Genomic DNA, 19,247 nt, shown 5'->3' with positions numbered 1-19,247 from the left:
TTTTTTTTTCTTTAAAGTTCTTTAACCCCCAGACCTTTTAGTGTTCTGCCCGCATTCTCCACCATATGTGACAAACAGCTTACTCCGGGGCTCCGCCGCTTGTCCGGGACGGTTAGAACACGGTCTTTTAGGGTAGGTTAAAATGAGGAGGCGTCACGTACTGTTCCTTTAAACAGGCTGGGCCTGGTTTATTCAGTCCCAGGCACTGAGACTGCCACAGTGCATACAACAAAACACATCAAAACAAAAGCTGCTCACCTGAGCGATAACTTAACTTAGATTTCCCTAACTCAGGGTGGAAGTGGCTTTTCCACTTTCCAACAACAAAACAAGGTACTTTTGCAGACTTAGCCAAATGAACAGAACGATTGAACCTGTGTGGGGAAGAGGCTTCTCCCCACTGTGTTCAGCAGCCTTCCAGGCTCTGGAGAAGAGACAAGAGCAACCAGGAAATCAGTCTTACATACCTGATTTCTAATTAGCATGACAGGTGACAGAAATCAGGCAGCCAGACAAACTCTGGTCTGGATCTCTCATCCCTCAGTTCCAGCGCTTGCCAAACTGTGGGATGGAGTGCATGTATTATAAGGCTGCACTCCCAGGTCAGACAGGATAGAAACTGTTCAGTATCCTGGGAGCCCTATATATGGAATTTATTACCATCCCCTGGTTTCTGTCACAATATATATATATATATATATATATATATATATATATATATATATACATACAGTGTTCGACAAATCACCCAAAAATCTACTCGCCCAACCAAAAAATCTACTCACCACCTAGTCCCGCCCCCAACCCCGCTTTAAAATAAAATATATAAATAAAATACATTTAATAAATACCTAGCCAGAACAAAATTCGTTTTTGACATAAATGAATTTATTGTATTACATTATACTACAATTAGTCCTTGTTACGTGTGTGTGTGTGTGTGTAAATGTTGGATCTAGAAATAAAAGCCAGGTGTGAATGACTAGTTTCCTACACCCCTTAACCAGTGTCTGGATGTCCCCGCTTCACAATATCTAAAGCAGCAATCCCGCCTGGGATCTTACCTGATCCGCAGACCCTCAATGTCCAGGTACCTCATTCCCGCAATGTTTTACATTGGAGGGGGGGTGTTCCCTACCTGTCTTCTGGGTTAGGGGGGATTCCGATGTCTTCCGTGTGAAGCTTGAGTCAGATCTGGAAGAAAGCAGTATAGGTTATTGCGGCGTAGTATAGGGCTGTTAAGATATATAGGGTAAATAAGAGATCCAGAGTGTGAGAGAGAGAGAGACACAGACAGAGACACAGACAGAGACACAGACAGAGACACAGACAGAGACACAGACAGAGACACAGACAGAGACACAGACAGAGACACAGAGAGAGACAGAGAGAGAGACAGAGAGAGAGACAGACACAGAGACAGACACAGAGACAGACACAGAGACAGACACAGAGACAGACACAGAGACAGACACAGAGACAGACACAGAGACAGACACAGAGAGAGACACAGAGAGAGACACAGAGAGAGACACAGAGAGAGACACAGAGAGAGACACAGAGAGAGACACAGAGAGAGACGGAGAGAGACGGAGAGAGACGGAGAGAGACGGAGAGAGACGGAGAGAGACGGAGGGGGAGAGAGGGAGGGGTAGAGAGGGAGGGGTAGAGAGAGACACACACACACAGAGACACACACACACAAAGAGAGACACACACACACACACACACACAAAGAGACACACACACACACGGAGAGAGACAGAGAGAGAGAGAGAGAGAGAGAAGAGAGAGAGAAGAGAGAGAGAAGAGAGAGAGAAGAGAGAGAGAAGAGAGAGAGAAGAGAGAGAGAAGAGAGAGAGACACACAGAGAAAGAGAGACACACAGAGAAAGAGAGACACACAGAGAAAGAGAGACACACAGAGAGATAGAGAGACACACAGAGAGATAGAGAGACACACAGAGAGATAGAGAGACAAAGACAGAGAGGGCGGCAGAGATAGGGTGACAGGGAAAGGGCGAGAGGGTGAGGGTGACAGGGAAAGGGTGAGGGCGACACAGGGAGAGGGCGACACCGGGAGAGGGCGACACCGGGAGAGGGCGACACAGGGAGAGGGTTACACACGCAAACACTCACAGACACACTCAAACACTCATAGACACATACACTCACAGACACATACACTCACAGACACATACACTCACAGACACATACACTCACAGACACATACACTCACAGACACATACACTCACAGACACATACACATACACATACACTCACAGACACACACACACACACACATACACTCACACACAGACACTCAGACACACACTCACTCACAGACACAAACACACAAACACACACACACACACCCACAGACACCCACACTCACAGACACACAAATACACACACTCACACACTCACACCCACCCACACTCACAGACACCCACACTCACAGACACACAAATACACACACAAGTACACACACTCACACCCACCCACACTCAGACACACTCACAGACACCCATACTCACAGACACTCACCCACACACTCACACACACCCACAGACATTCATTGGAAGGGAGGGGGCCTACCTGTTCCTCCAGGGCCTGCTTGTCCTCCACATGCTGCTCCACATGCCAGGAGTTGCGGGAGGATCGGGGGGGCTAGCGGGAGGATGGGGGGGCCAGCGGGAGGATTGGGGGTCAGTGCGGGGATGGGGGGGCCAGGGGGAGGATCAGGGGGCTAGCGGGAGGATCGGGGGGCCAGCGGGAGGATGGGGGGGCCAGGTGGAGGATCGGGGGGCTAGCGGGAGGATGGGGGGGGGTCAGCGCGAGGATGGGGGGGCTAGCGGGAGGATAGGGGACCAGCGGGGGGGACAGCCGGACAGGCGCACGGCCACCAGCCTCCCCGATGGGAAACGTGGCAAGCCGCGCGTGCGCCCAGGCTGAAGCCAGGAGGGGGGTCAGGCAGCCATGCTGGGAACAGCCGCACGGGCCACACCAACCTCCCCGATGGGAAATGTGGCCGGGAACATTGCCAACCCCCCCCCTCCTCCTCCTCCAGCGCGTGCGCGCGCACCCCCCTCACACGCACCCCCCTCACACGCACCCCCCTCCCTCTACCTCACGCCCAGACTGCTTCCCTTCTTCCCCGCTCCTATTACCCTGCCCGCGCGGGTGCCAAAGGAGCGTGGGACGGAGGGGAAGCGCCTACCTGGTCTTCCAGTCCTGGGCAGCAGCAGCCACGGGGACCCCCCCCCAGCCTACATCCGGGGACCCCCCCCTCCCAGCCTATATCCGGGGACCCCCCCTCCCAGCTTACATCCCACCCCGGGCAGCAAGCTGGCATCGGGTGCAGGGGAGGGGCTGACCCAGAACTGCCAGCCGGCCCTCTTCCTCCAATCAGGGAGGGAGATTACTTATTTATTTATTTAAAAAAAATAATTGGCGCGAACGGGGGAAATTTGAGCGCGAACGGGGGAAATTTAAAAAAAAACACTTGTGCTGCTTGGGCCAATATTTACTCTCCCGGGGGTTAAATCCACACGCCCCGGGCGAGTAAATGTATAGGATTGTCGAACACTGTATGTGTGTGTGTGTGTGTGTGTGTGTGTGTGTGTGTGTGTATATATATACACACAAACATCAGTAAAATATACCATATCCATAGAGGATCAGATATTATAGGATTCAAGAGAACAAAACTAGCCTAGAGTTTAACAGGAACAAGATAACATAATAAGTCCTCAGAGAAAGTTCTTCAGGTCCCATTCTGTATTTAACCCCTTAGGATTAGTGTATCCAGTGTGAAAATCCAATGGGCCTCTCTGCGGTAAAGCGCATTGACTCTATCTCGGCCTCTGTATTGGATCTGTACATGTTCGATACCAATACACTTAAAATTATTCAGAGACCCATTTTTGCATATACTAAAATGTTTAGACACTGGATGCATCGGATCCTGTTTAAGAATGAGCCTCATGTGTTCGAGAATTCTCAATTTAAACATACGTGATGTAAGACCAATATACCTCTTCTTGCAACCACATATCAACATATAGATTACATATTCAGTTTTACAGTTTATAAACGCAGAAATATTGTATGACTTGGTATATTCCATATTAGTAAAAGTTCTGGATTTCAAAATATATTTACAGATTTTACATCGCCCGCAGGCATAGCAACCCACTAGCTTAGGAAATAATTATTTTTTAATCAAAGTTCTATCTTTCCTAATTACACTAGGGGAGATTATATTCCTCATAGTTTGTGACTTTTTGAAAACAAACCTGGGTCTAACTGCGGTGATTTCTCTAAGCAGAGGATCTATCGTCAGAATTGACCAATGTTTGTTTACAATATTTCTGATTGAACTAGCTTGTTTACTGAAGTATGTAATAAATTATGGAGGATCTACATTAGACACCTGAACATCAATTTTAGCTCTCCTTTGTTCGCTTCGTTCGAGAGACCTATGTAGGAGATCATCTCTGTTTTGATGAAGAGCATTTAGAGGTGCTTCTAATAAAATCTCATGATCATAGCCGCTGGATAGAAAGCGATCCGTTAATTCAATAGATCTCAAGTGATAGTCCTCGAGATTTGAACAATTTCGTCTTAGGCATATAAACTGCCCATAGGGAATACCTTTGAAAAGACTACGACTATGTCCACTGCTTGCATGCAATAAAGTATTCCTTGAATTTTCTTTTCGGAAAATATCCGTATGTACCCGCTGATCAAGACCTACATAAAGTTTCAAATCTAGAAAGTGAATAAAATTAGAATGGTAGTGTGACGTATAGATCAAATTAAGTGCATTTTAATTAATATATTGAATAAACAAATTCAATTCTTCTACAGAACCATTCCAAATAAGCAAAAGATTGTCAATATAACGACGGTAAAAGTGAATGTGATGACGAAAGGGGTTTCTATCTCCAAAAACGTGGGATGCTTCCCACCAACCCATGAATACATTTGCATAGGAAGGTGCGAAACAAGTACCCATCGCTGTCCCACGTGTCTGGAGATAGAAACTCCCTGAAAATAAAAAATAATTGTGTGTGAGTAAAAAGTGAATACAATCTAATAAAAAAGCAATGTGAAGTGGTGATAATGATGCATCCAATTCGAGAAAATATCTCGTGGCTTGGAGACCATGTGTATGTGCAATAATTGAATATAAAGAAGATACATCTAAAGTTACCCATAAGAAATCCGGGGACCATTGATAATTGTGAAATAACGTGAGAAGATGTGAGTTGTCCAATTGATGTGAGGGTAGGGTGTGAAGAATAGATTGTAAATAATAATCAACATAAATCGATAAGTGTTCACCCAGTGCCCCTATACTGGAAACTATTGGATGACCAGGTGGTGCATCGAGGGATTTGTGTACTTTATTAAGGTGATGAAAAACTGGAATAATGGGGTGCAAGCAGGGTAAATAATCATACTCTTTCTGAGACCGGACATAAAGTTATTTTCCTGTCTCCAGTAATTCATGTAGTTCCTCAAGGAATCTATCAGTAGGATCTGAAATCAGTGTACTATAGGAGAGTTGATCATTCAGTTGTCTCAATGCTTCTGTTTGATAGTATGTATAATCCAGAACAACGACAGCGCCCCCCTTATCTGCATTTTTAATTACAATATTGCTATTGTCTTTGAGGGTAGAAATCGCATGTCTCAGTTCTGGTTGCATATTATCATGACCCCTAGGCTGTCCTACAAACTGAATCCCCTTGGATAATAGGAACAGATCTCTCTGTACAGCTTGTCTAAACAAATCTATTGCGGTACCTTTGGTATTGTCTGGACAAAATTTAGATTTATTATGTAAACCCAAGGGTTTACGCCCTAGGAAATTCATAATTGGATCCAATGGTTCCTTCTGTTCTTCTAATAATTCCATCATATCATTAAAAAAACAATGATCTCTGAATGTTAGTTGATTATGTATATCAAACACTGGGACCCCCATTTCATTGACATATTTATTCTCGAATAAGGATCCCTGTATAGGATTCTCTTTATTCTTCTGTTTGAGTTTAAAAAACCTTTTCAGAGAAAGTTTTCTAATAAATTTGAATAAATCTACTGTTGTAGTGAAAAGATGAACGTCTTTGTCAGGGGCGAATGTCAAACCAAGGTCCAAAACTCGCAATTCAGATGATGTTAAATCATGATGGGATAAATTGATAACATTGGTATCTTCAATTTTTATTGACGCCTCTTTTTCGGCGGATTTCCCCCTAATATTTGGCTTTGGATTTGTGTCCCTTCTTACTTCGTTTTTTGACGAAGTTTTGCGTTTCGTAATGAGATTTGGGTTATTAGATGAGTGTCCTAAAGTAGAACCTTCCTCAGTAGAGAAAGCTAATGAATCATATTCCGAAAAGGACACCCCATGGGCATTAGATTCATTATCTGTTGTTTCTGCATCTGCAGTGTCCCTATCCTGTTGTCTCATTTTTTGTGCTTTTTTTAATGTACTTAGTGGGTTTATTAGACCCTTGTGATTTAGTTTCCCTAGAATGTTTTTTTTCTGAGTTTTTTTTTGAGTGGTTGTGTCTTTTGCCATATATAGACTTGGTTACGTTCGTAATCAAATCTATCTCGATCGTATTTAATCTGCTTCGTTTGCATAATATTTTTTTCAAATTTGGTAATATTAGCAGCTAATTTTTCATCAAACTCAATAAATTCATTCATGTGTGTAAATTCTTGTAACTTAACTTGTAATTTAAGCACTTCCTTCTTGGCCAAAGTCTTTTCTTTCTGTCTAGGGGATGTGATTAGATCAATGAGTCTGAGAGAACAGTCATCTAATATGAGTCTTCACTGTCTCTCAAACTCATTGTCTTCAAGGCCAAAAGTAGGGGTTTTCGTCATTCTGAGCCCCCTTGGGATTCTCTTGGTAAGCTGATAATTCTCAAGTGTGGTAATTTCCCACCAAACCCTCCGATCATGTGAGATTCATTTTTCTAATTGCAGAAAATATTTCTTGAGATCTTGAGAATCTTCACACAATAACTCATGATCTTTATCAAAGACTGAATTAGCTTTCTTAAGTCTATCTGTAAGATCAAAGCAATTAAATGCAAAATGTGTCATAGTAGTAGACTCTGTCCGTCTCAATTTCAGTCTCTGAATCCATTATAGGGCCCGATGCGAACAAAAATATAACAAAAGAATTGCCCCTAGAACATACAATTAGTCCCGTCAGAATGCAATAGAGATATTTACTATAGTCTCAGGTACAAAACTAGGGCAAAATCACCGCAAAAGAATCAGATTTATTAAAGGAAAAGCTCTAATTGCTTTCGCCTTTTCTTTTATAAATATGGTGCATTTTTGCTCTAGTTTTGCAGCCGGGAGTATTTAGTAGATAGACCGTTTTGATATGAAGGGGGCGATGTAAAGTGTTAACATAAAGAAAGTGCGAAACACAGGCGTTTGTTTTCATGCATGGCTCAGTTTTACGCTTGCATTTGCGTCAGATGTACTGTAAGAAAGTTCTACACGTGCCACAAATTGTCAGCCAGAGAAGTTTGGCCCATTTCACACAGAGGTTTTTTTTTTTTACATAAATACAAATTTTAACAAGTGACATATCTCAGATTGCAGATTAAATTAGATTGTAAGCTCTTCGGAGCAAGGACTCCTTTTCCTAAATGTTACTTTTCTTCCCTTTTATGTGTTATGTGTATTATTTATTATATATAAGATTGTCACGTGTATTACTGCTGTGATGCGCTATGTACAGTAATGGTGCTAGATAAAAAAAGACATACGTATAGTACATACATCCTTGTCTTAATGACCATTCCTAAAGCACCAGATCATCTACATGGCACAAAAACCTGCAACAAAAACCTTGATACATTGACGCAACGAGACGCACAGTGAAAATTCAACTTGCATCAATTTTGATCCAGATTTGACTCAATATATTTCCCTACACAGGTCTCCAGGGCAGGTATTTCCTTTGTGATTCTCCAAAGGTAAGTGGAGCGGTAGGGTACGCCATGTAAAAGAAGAAAAATTCTACATAGGGCAATAACGCTTATACATATGTGAAGAAAAGGTAAGTGTGACCTCCAAATCTCCTCACAATGGAGTGGGGAAATTAACAGCACACAACGTAGGGGCGGAGGCGTCACGGTTCTCCTCCATCGTTACCATCTGCGTGCCCGGGTATGGGAGCACCAGGCAGGTACCCAACTCAGCAGTGCACCAACTCAACACTTTAGTGGGGCAGCGCTCTCTCACACATTTGGGTGGGTTGGCCCTTTGGGAGACACTGGGATGGTTCGGTGCCAGGAGCACCTCAGTATATTGGGGTAAACCCCACCTGGGTATGGACAGTATGTTGGGGAGGCACGATGAGGGGTTACGGTTGTGGCACTATTGTATGTGGTTTATGATCATTCTTATGTCATTAGTAAAACTGTTCTGCTTTACCATTGTGTATTGTTTATATGTGTCCTGTAACAGGGTCATTTACACTATAGAATCCCGTACAGGTGGAGGCGCTACCGAGCATCACTCAGGTGCACCCCACGTTCCCAGTAGCGGAGGCTCAGATCTGCTGGGCACCAGCAGGTATTGCACCACATTCGGTACATGAAAAGTAAGCGCAAACCCAAAATATATAAAACAATGAACAATAGATAAATGAAGAAATTAATATCACCAAGAGGAGATGCTACCTGTGTGAGAAATTTCTCAATCCCTCAAAGTGGCAACAGGAGAAGTACACGGAGCGCAAGAACTCCTCTCATAGGTGGAAATGTAGGTGACAGGCTTCGTGATCAACGTCGGCGCGGCGGACACTCAGTATCCTGTAAGCCTAGCAGGCTCTCGCGCTGCCGCCGACGTTGATCACGAAGCCTGTCACCTCCCCTACCATTGGAGGACAGCTGGAAAAAGATCTGTGACGTCAGACGCTGCCCGGGTGTGGAAGTGAGAGACTCTACCCCGAAGAGTCGAGTGAAGCTGTGCAAGTGGCGTCGTTCCTGAACCCTGAGTGGTTACACTGCTGTTTTTTATCGTGGAGCATGTGAGTGGACTGGAGCTCACTGCGCTAGATGTGTTTGTTTATTAAACTGTGTTACACTATTATTTTTCTCTTTTCTTTTGCCATATGCTGTCTACTGTAATCGGATTCCTGTGAACTACATTTCCACCTATGAGAGGAGTTCTTGCGCTCCGTGTACTCCTATTGCACCACATTCACACACTGTAGCCACAAATCTCCCAGGGAGTGGGGGAAAGTGCGCTACATAATTTTTGGTATTGAATGTGCATTGCAGAGCAAGTTGGAAGAGTTAAGGCAAAGTTACATTTGCAAATTGTTGCAAGTCTATGTAATAACAAAATGTGTGGCTTGTGCTACATTTCTTGACGGCTTGTCCTGACTGCGCTGGTTTTTTAGTCTTTTTTGTGTCAGACAGAAAAATAAATCGTGTTTTTTTTTACGCAAAGACGTCAGCGCGCATGTACCTATGAAAACATGAATGGATTTCACAGTGTATTACAGAAAAAATTGTATGTAGTATGTGTCATATACAGTAATGGAATATAGATCTATAAAGAGATTGCCTGGGGTATGCGTCAAATATGTTGACCCATTAAGTCGGGGGGGAAAGCGCCACTTTAGAATTGGTTCCAGCTCTCTATGAGAGTTAGATATGTGGGGTGATGGGAGTATTAAATAGGATATTGCAATACGCAGGGTGAGTTGACCAAGGGTACTTTTGCACGGAAACTCCCATTGAAGTCAATTAATAACCCCCCTAATTTCTACTACTCTTATGGTGAGTGGATGACCTGAATTAGTCTTGTAAAAGGCATAGGGACACCTTTGCAATGAATACAATAATATAACATTTAGTTTACACTCTATGAGTAACTTTTTGGATACACCACTGCTGGCATTCCAAGAGTTGAATCAGAACCAGCAGGTACATACACCCTAAGGCTCCAGCCCCAGTGAGTGCGAGCGCGAGCAATGGAGCGCCTTACAGTGTTTGTGGCCTTCCCCCGAGCGATCTGAGGACTTCAGGTCACTCTCGACGGGGAGGTGTGGCGGGGGCGCAGCCATGACATCATGCGGCCGGTTCGTCCTCATTACCTGAACCGCCGCCGTGACATGGCCATCACTTGGCTGCCGGGCCAAAATTCTTGACTTTCCAAAATGTGGTCGCGCCATCTCGCTTTGTGCATGCGCGATGGCGCACTGACTGGGGCCGGCCCCATAGAGGGCCATCTCTTTGTTCGCGCCGCGCACTGGGGACGAGGCCTAATATGCTTATCTGAGAACTAGTGGCATGTTCTCTCCTAGAGCTTCAGCAGCAATCTGAATGTAAGAAGTGGATTTCTCCTGTTCCGGGCGTGTGAGGGGGATCAAGGTTGTAATATCAGTAGTCACAGTCCTAATGCAATTAGCGTCACCAAACATTTTGACACAATAAAGGACTACTTTTACAATTATATCACATAAACTTACCTATCTGAGTACGGGAGCAACTGCACATTATTTTCTCTTGACATTACACCTGCCAGTTTACTTTGACCTTATCACCTGAAGGAAAGAAGAAAAGGAAATAAAATGTTCCATATTGTTTGAAAAGCAACAGTTTATGGAGGTCCAACCAAAGAAGTTCTGCATTAGAAATAAAACAATGAATAATCAAATCTTAGGTTAGCAGTAGGGGTTAATTGGGGATGTATATTAAACTGTCTTTCAAAACAAAAGCTGCGAGTACACATGTACTGCTGCGGCCAAGTTTATTCGAGCATTTGCCCGTTCTTGGCCGCAGCAGTAGCCTGGCGCGCGCCCGAGTGTGACGGGCGCGCGCCGAAGCAGCGGAAGAGCGCCCTCCGATCGGGGCGCTCTCCCTACCGCTGCCGGGTCCGCCGGGTCCCCCGGAACCCCCTGCCGCCGTCCCGCGATCGCGGGACACCAGGGCTCCCTCGGGGAGCCCTGGACGCGCGTGCAGGGGGCGCAGGCTCCCGAAGACGCGTGACCGCGCGTCTATGACGCGTGACCGCGCGTCTATGACGCGCGGCACGCCGAGGGGCGGCCACTAGCAAGCCGGGAAATCTCCCGGCTTGCGGATCTGGCCGATGCGCAATAAAGCGTGTCGGCAGTGTACTTTCCATGTTATCAGACTATTATCCTGAAACCACTTTGTCTGATTCTATCTGCTAATATAAGGCAATCTTTTAAAAAAAATTTTTTTTTATTAAGAAACCCTATAATTATATTGTGAAATTATGCAGAAACCTAACACTGTCAAATACCATGTCTGAGATCAGATGCATTGTAATGAACCCCCAACCCTCTCTAATAGTGCATCTGAGATCAGATGGATTGTAAGGAACCCCAACCCTCTCTAATAGCGCGTCTGAGATGAAATGCATTGTAAATTCTTCTGTATTTGGTACAATTTTTAAATGACCTGAAAATTGTTGGGATGCCTAGGGGAACCAATGATTCATAGGATCCCTTGTTGAAAAACACGATATAAGGTGATGTGTAAACTGGTAAATACTGCTATAAAAAGTTTCTAACAATGAAAAAAATTCCAAAGCTCAAGTGGTTTGAATCCTGTCAATATAAGAATGTTAACAAGAATGGTTCAAATGTAGGGAAGAACACTTTTATAGTGAATGATGCAAGTTTGCAATTGTTTGTAATTATTTTTTGTAATAGTTTTCTGAGCACTAATCTTTTCTTTTAATGTTTGGGTAGTACATCCAATATAAAAGAATGAACACAGGCACATAATATACATAACAAAACTGGTTGAGCAATTAATAAAACTCCTAATCATTAACTCTTTCCCAGTGTGGGTATGTTTATAACACCACTTAAAGAGGAAATTCAGATTTATTTATTTATAAAAATGTTTTACCAGGAAGTAATACATTGAGAGTTACCGCTCGTTTTCAAGTATGTCCTGGGCATAGAGTTAAGATGACAAATAATACATGGTTACAATACATAGTTAAATAAGTGAACAGGGTATACATTATATACAAGACATTGCACAGATAGAGATAATATATATTATAGGCGTATGTAACAGTTACAGACCAGATTAAAATGTGAGATCGCATTAGTTTTGAAAGAACTTTGGTGGCGGCTGTGAGAGTCTCCGGTAGATTGTTCCAGTTTTGGGGTGCACGGTAAGAGAAGGAGGAGCATCCGGATACTTTGTTGAACCTTGGGACCATGAACAGTCTTTTGGAGTCTGATCTCAGATGATAAGTGCTGCATGTGGTAGGGGTGAGGAGCTTGTTCAGGTAGACGAGTAGCTTGCCCAGAAAGTATTTGAAGGCAAGACAGTGATTAACTTTGCGCCTAGACTCGCGTGATGACCAATCTAGTTGCATTGGAGAACAAAATGGCATATTGAATTGTAAAGGGTATCAAGTTTGCTAAGGTGGGTTTGGTGTGCCGAGCTGTATACTATGTCCCAATAGTCGATAATTGGCATTAGCATCTGATGTGCTTTCTGACCAGCAGACTTAGGAAGGATTTGTTCCTGTAAAGTACACCTAGTTTGGCATAGGTTTTGGATGTCAGGGTATCAATGTGCATCCCAAATGTTAAATGGGAGTTATACCATATGCCCAGGTATTTAAAACGAGTAAGAGGAGTTAGGGTGGTATTATCATTGGTTCTGATCTGGAGCTCAGTCATTGGAAGCTTTAAAAATGTAGCCTTGGTCCCAAATACCATTGTTACAGTCTTGTCAGTGTTTAAGAACAGTTTGTTTTGGGAAATCCAATTTTCAAGTCTCCAAAAGTCAGATTGAAGTATGTGTTCAAAGTCGGAGAGGCTAGGGCTGTGTGCATATAAAATGGTGTCATCTGCATACATGTGTATTGAAGCTCCCTTACAAGCTGTAGGAAGGTCATTGATGAACACTGAGAAGAGTAGGGGCCTCAGAACAGAACCTAGTGGGACACCACAGGGGATATCCAAGGGTTTGGAGTTAGAGCCTGAGATGGACACATGTTGGGATCTACCTGATAGGTAGGCATGAAACCAGTGTAGCCCCCTGTAAACAGCACAGGCTATACCTATCTTCCTTCTGCTGTGGTAAGTCCTGTTAAGATCAGGCACCAGTAATCATGGGTTTTCCCCCTTCATAGCCCTATCCTGAGTGGTAGACGCAGGCCTGGATTCTGCTGCAGGCGTGAGCAAGAGGGGAGGTTCTGCTGACATCACGAGGGGCGGGGCTAGCTCTATATTTAGCAGCCAACTCCGGTGAGTAGAGTTAGAGTTGATAGTGATATCGACAGTCTGGAGTTGCCGGTTAGTTATGCCGGGAGTATGCAGTTCAGTTAATATGCCATGAGTCAAGGAATCCTGCGGATCGGTCCGAGGATTTGGAGGAGACTACGGTCTCCCCTGCGCAGAGTGCAGGAGAGAGAGGAGCGGAAAGATTCAGCGTCCTTTAGTAGATCTGATAGAATTATAGACTGGTGGACCAATGCCCTCACCCCACTGCCAGGGGTGATGGGGAGAATCCAAGACCCACCGCGAGGCTAACCTCGGGGGGTGGGCCACGGGGTATTGAAGCCCTAGCCCAGACCATCCTGCCGGAGGAGCGACTTGGAGGGAAGGAGAGGAGGAATTATCTGGGTGGAAGGCGAGCGGCGTACTAACCCGTCCTGGCTATTGTTGTTGCGGCTGCTGGAAGCCACTATCGTTGGGATATTGCTGCTCTGTCAATAAAAGAGACTATTCGTTATTATCAAAGACTGTGTGTGACTTGGAAAGTACTACCCTGGGACCCAAGGGGTTCTTCTATACCGGTCCTGCCCCATATTCCTGGGAGTATAGAAGATGGAGGCGCTGCACCACTAAGAGATCATGAAGGCTACCACCCCAGAAGCCCGGTCCTGGCTCCCCCACAACATCGCGGGAAGCTCAGGCCCTCCTGTTCCTCACAGGTACGCACCACACTGCATGTAATCTGCCCTCATGCACCCGAGACACCACCGTAGAGTCTGGGGGAAGGGGGAAAGCAGGGTTACACCAGTTTAAAGTATGCTTCCCTATTCCAGAGCACTGGAGCTTATTTAGCAAGATAACATGATCAGTATCAAAAGCCTTTGCAAAATCTAGGAATATGGCACCAGTGGGTTGTCCCAGTTCCATTCCACACTGTAATTCATTGCAAACTTTTAGCAGGGTAGTTACCGTGGAGGGTTTGGGGTGAAAAACAGATTTGAATTAGCTAGGAAAATTTGTCTTGGTATAGTAATCGCTTAATTGGGATACCTCACCCTAAAAAAAGAAACTTTTGATACATGAAAAATGATTCCGCTCTTGCTGCCCTCTGAGCAGCCACTACACATAATTATTTGGGACCACTATAACTTTTATTTTGTAATATTTGCTTTTACACAGAGCATTATATTCATTTAGACTGGATGATGGCAGTTTTTCCTGCCCAGAATTTGGACCATTAGGCTTGGGTCCGGCTGCGTCCGGCTGCGTGTGCGGCTGCGTGCGTGTTCCCCACCATCACATGGTATCCTCCCGAGCCGGTCCCAGTCCCTCCTCACTGCACAGCTGACTACGTGCTGTGACGTGTCAGCCTGCTGGAGCTACCAGCTCCTTGTATATTGCAGTGCTGACGCGTCATGTGGTGCACGCGTTCAGCCAATGAGGAGGGGAGGAGGAGGGGAGGGGACGAGGGTTGTGGAAGAGCTCTGAGGCAATTATCTCTGGGAATGAAGCAGCCAGTGCTTGGTAGCAGAGTCCTGCTGCAGGCTCACAGGGGATACATGTATTTACTTCCTGTCCTCACACTAACATCTCATTTACATGCAGGGCATGGGGGACGGGGCCCGGCTTCAGGGCAAACTATTTCAAATGTCTGTTTTTGAAATGGAGGGGGGTTGGGGGGGGCGGACGGGACTTTACAGCACTCGATCAATCTGTGGAGATATGTCAATGTTTAATATATTCCACTCCAGCACACGGACACACAAGTCATGGCCGCGCCCCCCCTCGTCATGGCCACGCCCACCCGACCCGTTTGGCCACGCCCCCCGCTCCGGAAAAAGTTTCCTGCTGACATTTATATAAATTTCACCCTTGGAAGGTACCTGGCTCATAGTACTGCTTATAGTGACCTTTAGTGAGCCAATTAAGGGTTTCACAATAGGTCTAATATATGCACAGATTTAGTACACTTATTTTACCTAGTTGTGCTAAGCAGAGATCTCGAGTGAACTACATACTAGGCTCACCAGAGATCCATATATGAGATTGATAGGGCAGTCCCACATACCCCTGTCTCTGCCATCAGCGCACTGGCTAGCATCAGTTTTTAATAGCATATATTATAGTTCCTATTCGCATGAACTACGTTGTTCAGTGGTGTGTGTTTTTGTTTGTGAATCTCATTATTTTAATTGGAGCATAGCTCAAAATAAAAATATTTGAATACAACTAGTTATACATTCTACCATACACATCTAGAGATTAAACACTTACCTTTCAGTGTCTCTTCTTAGAGATTTATATTGAGTGCTCTCAATTGGGGTCCTTTTCTCTCTCAGTTCACACAGTTTACTTTCCCCAGATCGTAGCACCTCTCTCCGATTGGTATTCAGCAGCAGTGAGGGTTCCTCTTTCCCTTCCCCCTCCCCCCCTGTTATCCTTGGTACTAATCTCAGGGGTGACCACAGGAATCTCCCCACGTTCAGTATCGGTATATTTGGAAATATATTCTATAAGTTAGTGGGCCCTCTCCTAAATTTGTATCTCACTTCCCTCATTCCTCCATAGGGTTTATTTATTAAACTGCAATAGTGCTGATCAGGGCACTAATGCAGTTTAATGAATAACTCGCCATGTTTCCACCAAAGCACACAACTCTTCCACACTTCCAAAGTAGTAATGACCAGCGCTAAGTTACATACAGTAGCAATTCATAGAAACTACAGATGTTGCCAATTTTATTGAGACCCACAGCACGGGGCATACACAAGGCAGCCAGTGGGAGAAGCGAATAATGTTTTGAATCAGACACACGTGAGAAGTGGCTGGGCTATTGCATTATTTCACCAATGAGAGCACACCATGGGTTGCAATAACTTTGGTTACATCTGTATTTATATAGAATACAAAACTACTAAGAAAATTCCCATATGTATATAGCAAATCAAAAGATCACTTGTGAGCACATTCACATGTCTTAGACAGGTCTGCAGCCCTGCCTTTCACCATTATCGCCTAGCATACAGAGTTTCCACTACAGCAAGGGATTTTGGGAAATGACATGCAAATGAGCACACCGTATCACCTTTTACCTGAAAAACATTTTTACATGGAACCCTTATAAGCTAATGCTCGCTGTTAACACGTATGGTAAATCCTACAGCCTTGAAAATTGCAAAGCCAGTACAACCAACCTCACACCGATGGGACCCATCAAAGTCGAAACATGTCTGTGAGTGGTTTCTCTGGCTTTGCATATAATCGCATGCTGTGTTTAAAAGCTGTGTTAACAGCGAGCATTAGCATTAGGGTGTTTATGGGTATATAGGTCTTCTGGGCATCAGTAACCCTCAGCACCACCCTGAGGAAGATTCTTAGAGGACCGAAACGTTGGTTATCTTTGTGCTTATGTGTTTTGTCAATACACTTTTTGCTTTGATGAAATGTGAGTGCTGTTTCTTTGCTGTTTCTTTGCTATATATACACATAGAATAAACACTTTATGAATATCTTTCTTTCATTATCTCATTCAATGTGAAGCTCCGTAGGGCAAAAAGACCATTACATGAATAGGTAAGTGAGATGTATTGATTTCTCTCATACTAAACAAGTATTACATTTCTTGATTTGCAAACATTTTTGTGAACATCATTTAGATAAGTCCCTTCAAACAGGTTACTATTTAGAGTGGTATTGCAAACAGTACTGTGCACAATGATTGAAACTCATCAGTGCCCTAGAAACCTGCAAGCACTTTGCAAATATTCTTGATAAATACACAAGAAATGCTCAGTTAAATACTGAGAGACAAGCCTAATATTTTACCATTGTATGTCTTTATTTATATAGCGCCAAAAGTGGAATTATAATTATACAATAAGTGCAATAAGTGCAGCAAAATCAGACAATAGGAAAGGAAATCCCTGCCCCGAAGAGCTTACAATGTAAGAGGTTTAATGGGAAACTTACAGAGACAGCAAGTGAGGGAGTAAGTGCTGTAGATGGCAGTGCTTGGTCACAATGGGTTAATACTAGAATTCAAGCAAAATGCATTGAGACAGTAGACAGCAAAATGGTTACTTCTCATTAAAACAAATTGGTAGCCATTTTTTAAACTCCCAGTAAACTTTAACCTCTTTGTTAGCAGACAGGCCAGCAATGCCTTATTTATCAGTCTAAAAAAAAAAACCAGGCATATCTCAGGAATGCTGCAGCATGAAAAGATAGGAATGAATCACACTGTAAATCATAACAGCACTCACCTTTATCCAAAAGCAACATTCACGGTTTCCTTTTTATTAGAAAAGTAATGAGTCATCTTCTCTTACCTTTTGACTGCGTAACAGAAGTAGTTTTTTCCCCCATTACTATAGGCAAAATATTAATTTGCAATATTTTACTACTATTACAGTGAAGAAAAAACATATCTTACCTTCAAATTTATATTTCCTGCATAGAACCTGCATAGAACCTGCAGTGACCCAGTCTTGTCAGCTCCTTGCAGTTCTGACTCTCACACTGGTGTTCTTAACCATTTCACAATCACATATCCTAGAGACATACTGCAGTTCTCAAGTAAACACAGTAACACAAACATACTCACAGTATTTACCAGCTAGGAGTAATCGCTCTCTCACAACCACCCATTCACAAAAGATTGTTGCCTAGGGATAAAGTGTAAAAGCATGGACAATGGGAACACGGGCATGATCATGCTTCTATCAACTCTTGGGATGAGAAGCTGCTGCTGTGAAATATGAATTCATACAGATAGCATGAGCCTGATTACTTTCTGAGCATATTGCTCCACTTGCTTACTTTTTGCATGTTATTCATAGGCTCACACATTGATGCTGGTATTGTTTCCACACCTTTCATTGCATAGTAAGCTCCCTCTGTTTACAGCTGTTACTAGGCTACAGGAATGCTTGTTGGGATAAAGACTAAAGTTGTTTAGTTGTCCATACAATAGCTGGCTACTGCTAGTTAATAATGTATTCCTTGCTTGGTTTTTTTTGCACCTTTGTGAGGGTATTAGGAGTCACTATTAGTACACTTACAGTAGTAGCTGCTCTCACACTGTGTATTATTTTCTGTAAAAACAATTATTAAAAAAAAAATAAAAAAAAATAAACACTTATACAGCAATGATAAGCTTTTATGCCAAATGTGTTCTGTGACAAATTATATTTATTGAGATATGTTGGGAAAATATTCAAAAGTTTATTCTTGCCTTCGGGTGTTAAAAAACCACTGTTAAATTTGTTTGGTTCCATTTATGTTTCTTTCTTTTTTTTCAATTGCTTCGAGGATTTTCAATCCAGTTAGACATTTATTGAAAGTTTCCATTTTTTTTTCTGTTGGGTTTTTCAACCCAATCCTTTTTTACATATTGGTACCTTGAGTATAGGAGTGCATTATGTATACATTCTACAATCATTATCTTCCATTGTTAAGTCTGTATATCTGCTGGGAAGGTTAGGAAGTTACGTCAGTATGAATAATAATCACGAAATTTAGCTAAATCGTTCTGCAAACATGAAACAAGGTAACATGTTGGTTTTCAAAGTCTCTTTGTTCTAATTCCAACTTTTGTCTGTTTCATGATAAATTATATATCTTAGAAAGATCTCTATATCAACATCATTATCAATAATTTAGCATGAATGAGAACTTCTGCCTTGATACATAGACTAGAAGAGATGCTCTGCAGCACATACAACAATTACTCCAGATTACCGGATTCAATAGTACATATTTTATATTTTGCAATAAACCAAGACAGGAAGCACATCTAACAGCGTTTTGAGAGGTGCAACCAGCTTCGTTAGGGGTCACTTTTGGTCACCTGACAAAGGAGGTTATGCCCCCTGAAACATTGTGCGATGTGCTCCCTGTCTTGGTTTCCTGCTAAATGAAACATACAGTTCTGTACGTACATTTGAATCCAGTTATTTAGAGTAATTTCTGTATGTGCGGCA

At 43.3% G+C, this 19,247-nt stretch overlaps 1 protein-coding gene across 2 annotated transcripts in view; it reads right to left on the bottom strand.

Annotated features, from left to right (window-relative positions):
* The window catches only part of FAM81B (family with sequence similarity 81 member B), a 51,564-nt gene extending 33,574 nt beyond the window's left edge, over positions 1-17,990 (bottom strand). Inside the window, exons 1-2 of one of the 2 annotated variants that reach the window (XM_075593267.1) lie at positions 17,699-17,990; positions 10,525-10,599 (exon numbers count right to left, since the gene is read on the bottom strand). In XM_075593267.1, coding sequence (XP_075449382.1) covers positions 10,525-10,568 — 44 coding nt within the window. In that variant the 5' untranslated portion in view covers positions 10,569-10,599; positions 17,699-17,990. The remainder of the gene's footprint in view (positions 1-10,524; positions 10,600-17,698) is intronic. The other variant, XM_075593274.1, reaches the window with a different exon arrangement.
* Between the last annotated feature and the right edge of the window lie 1,257 nt (positions 17,991-19,247).

The sequence above is a fragment of the Ascaphus truei genome, chromosome 1 (assembly GCF_040206685.1).
Source record: "Ascaphus truei isolate aAscTru1 chromosome 1, aAscTru1.hap1, whole genome shotgun sequence".
Lineage (NCBI taxonomy): Eukaryota > Metazoa > Chordata > Amphibia > Anura > Ascaphidae > Ascaphus > Ascaphus truei.
This window is presented reverse-complemented; position numbering and strand designations above follow the sequence as displayed.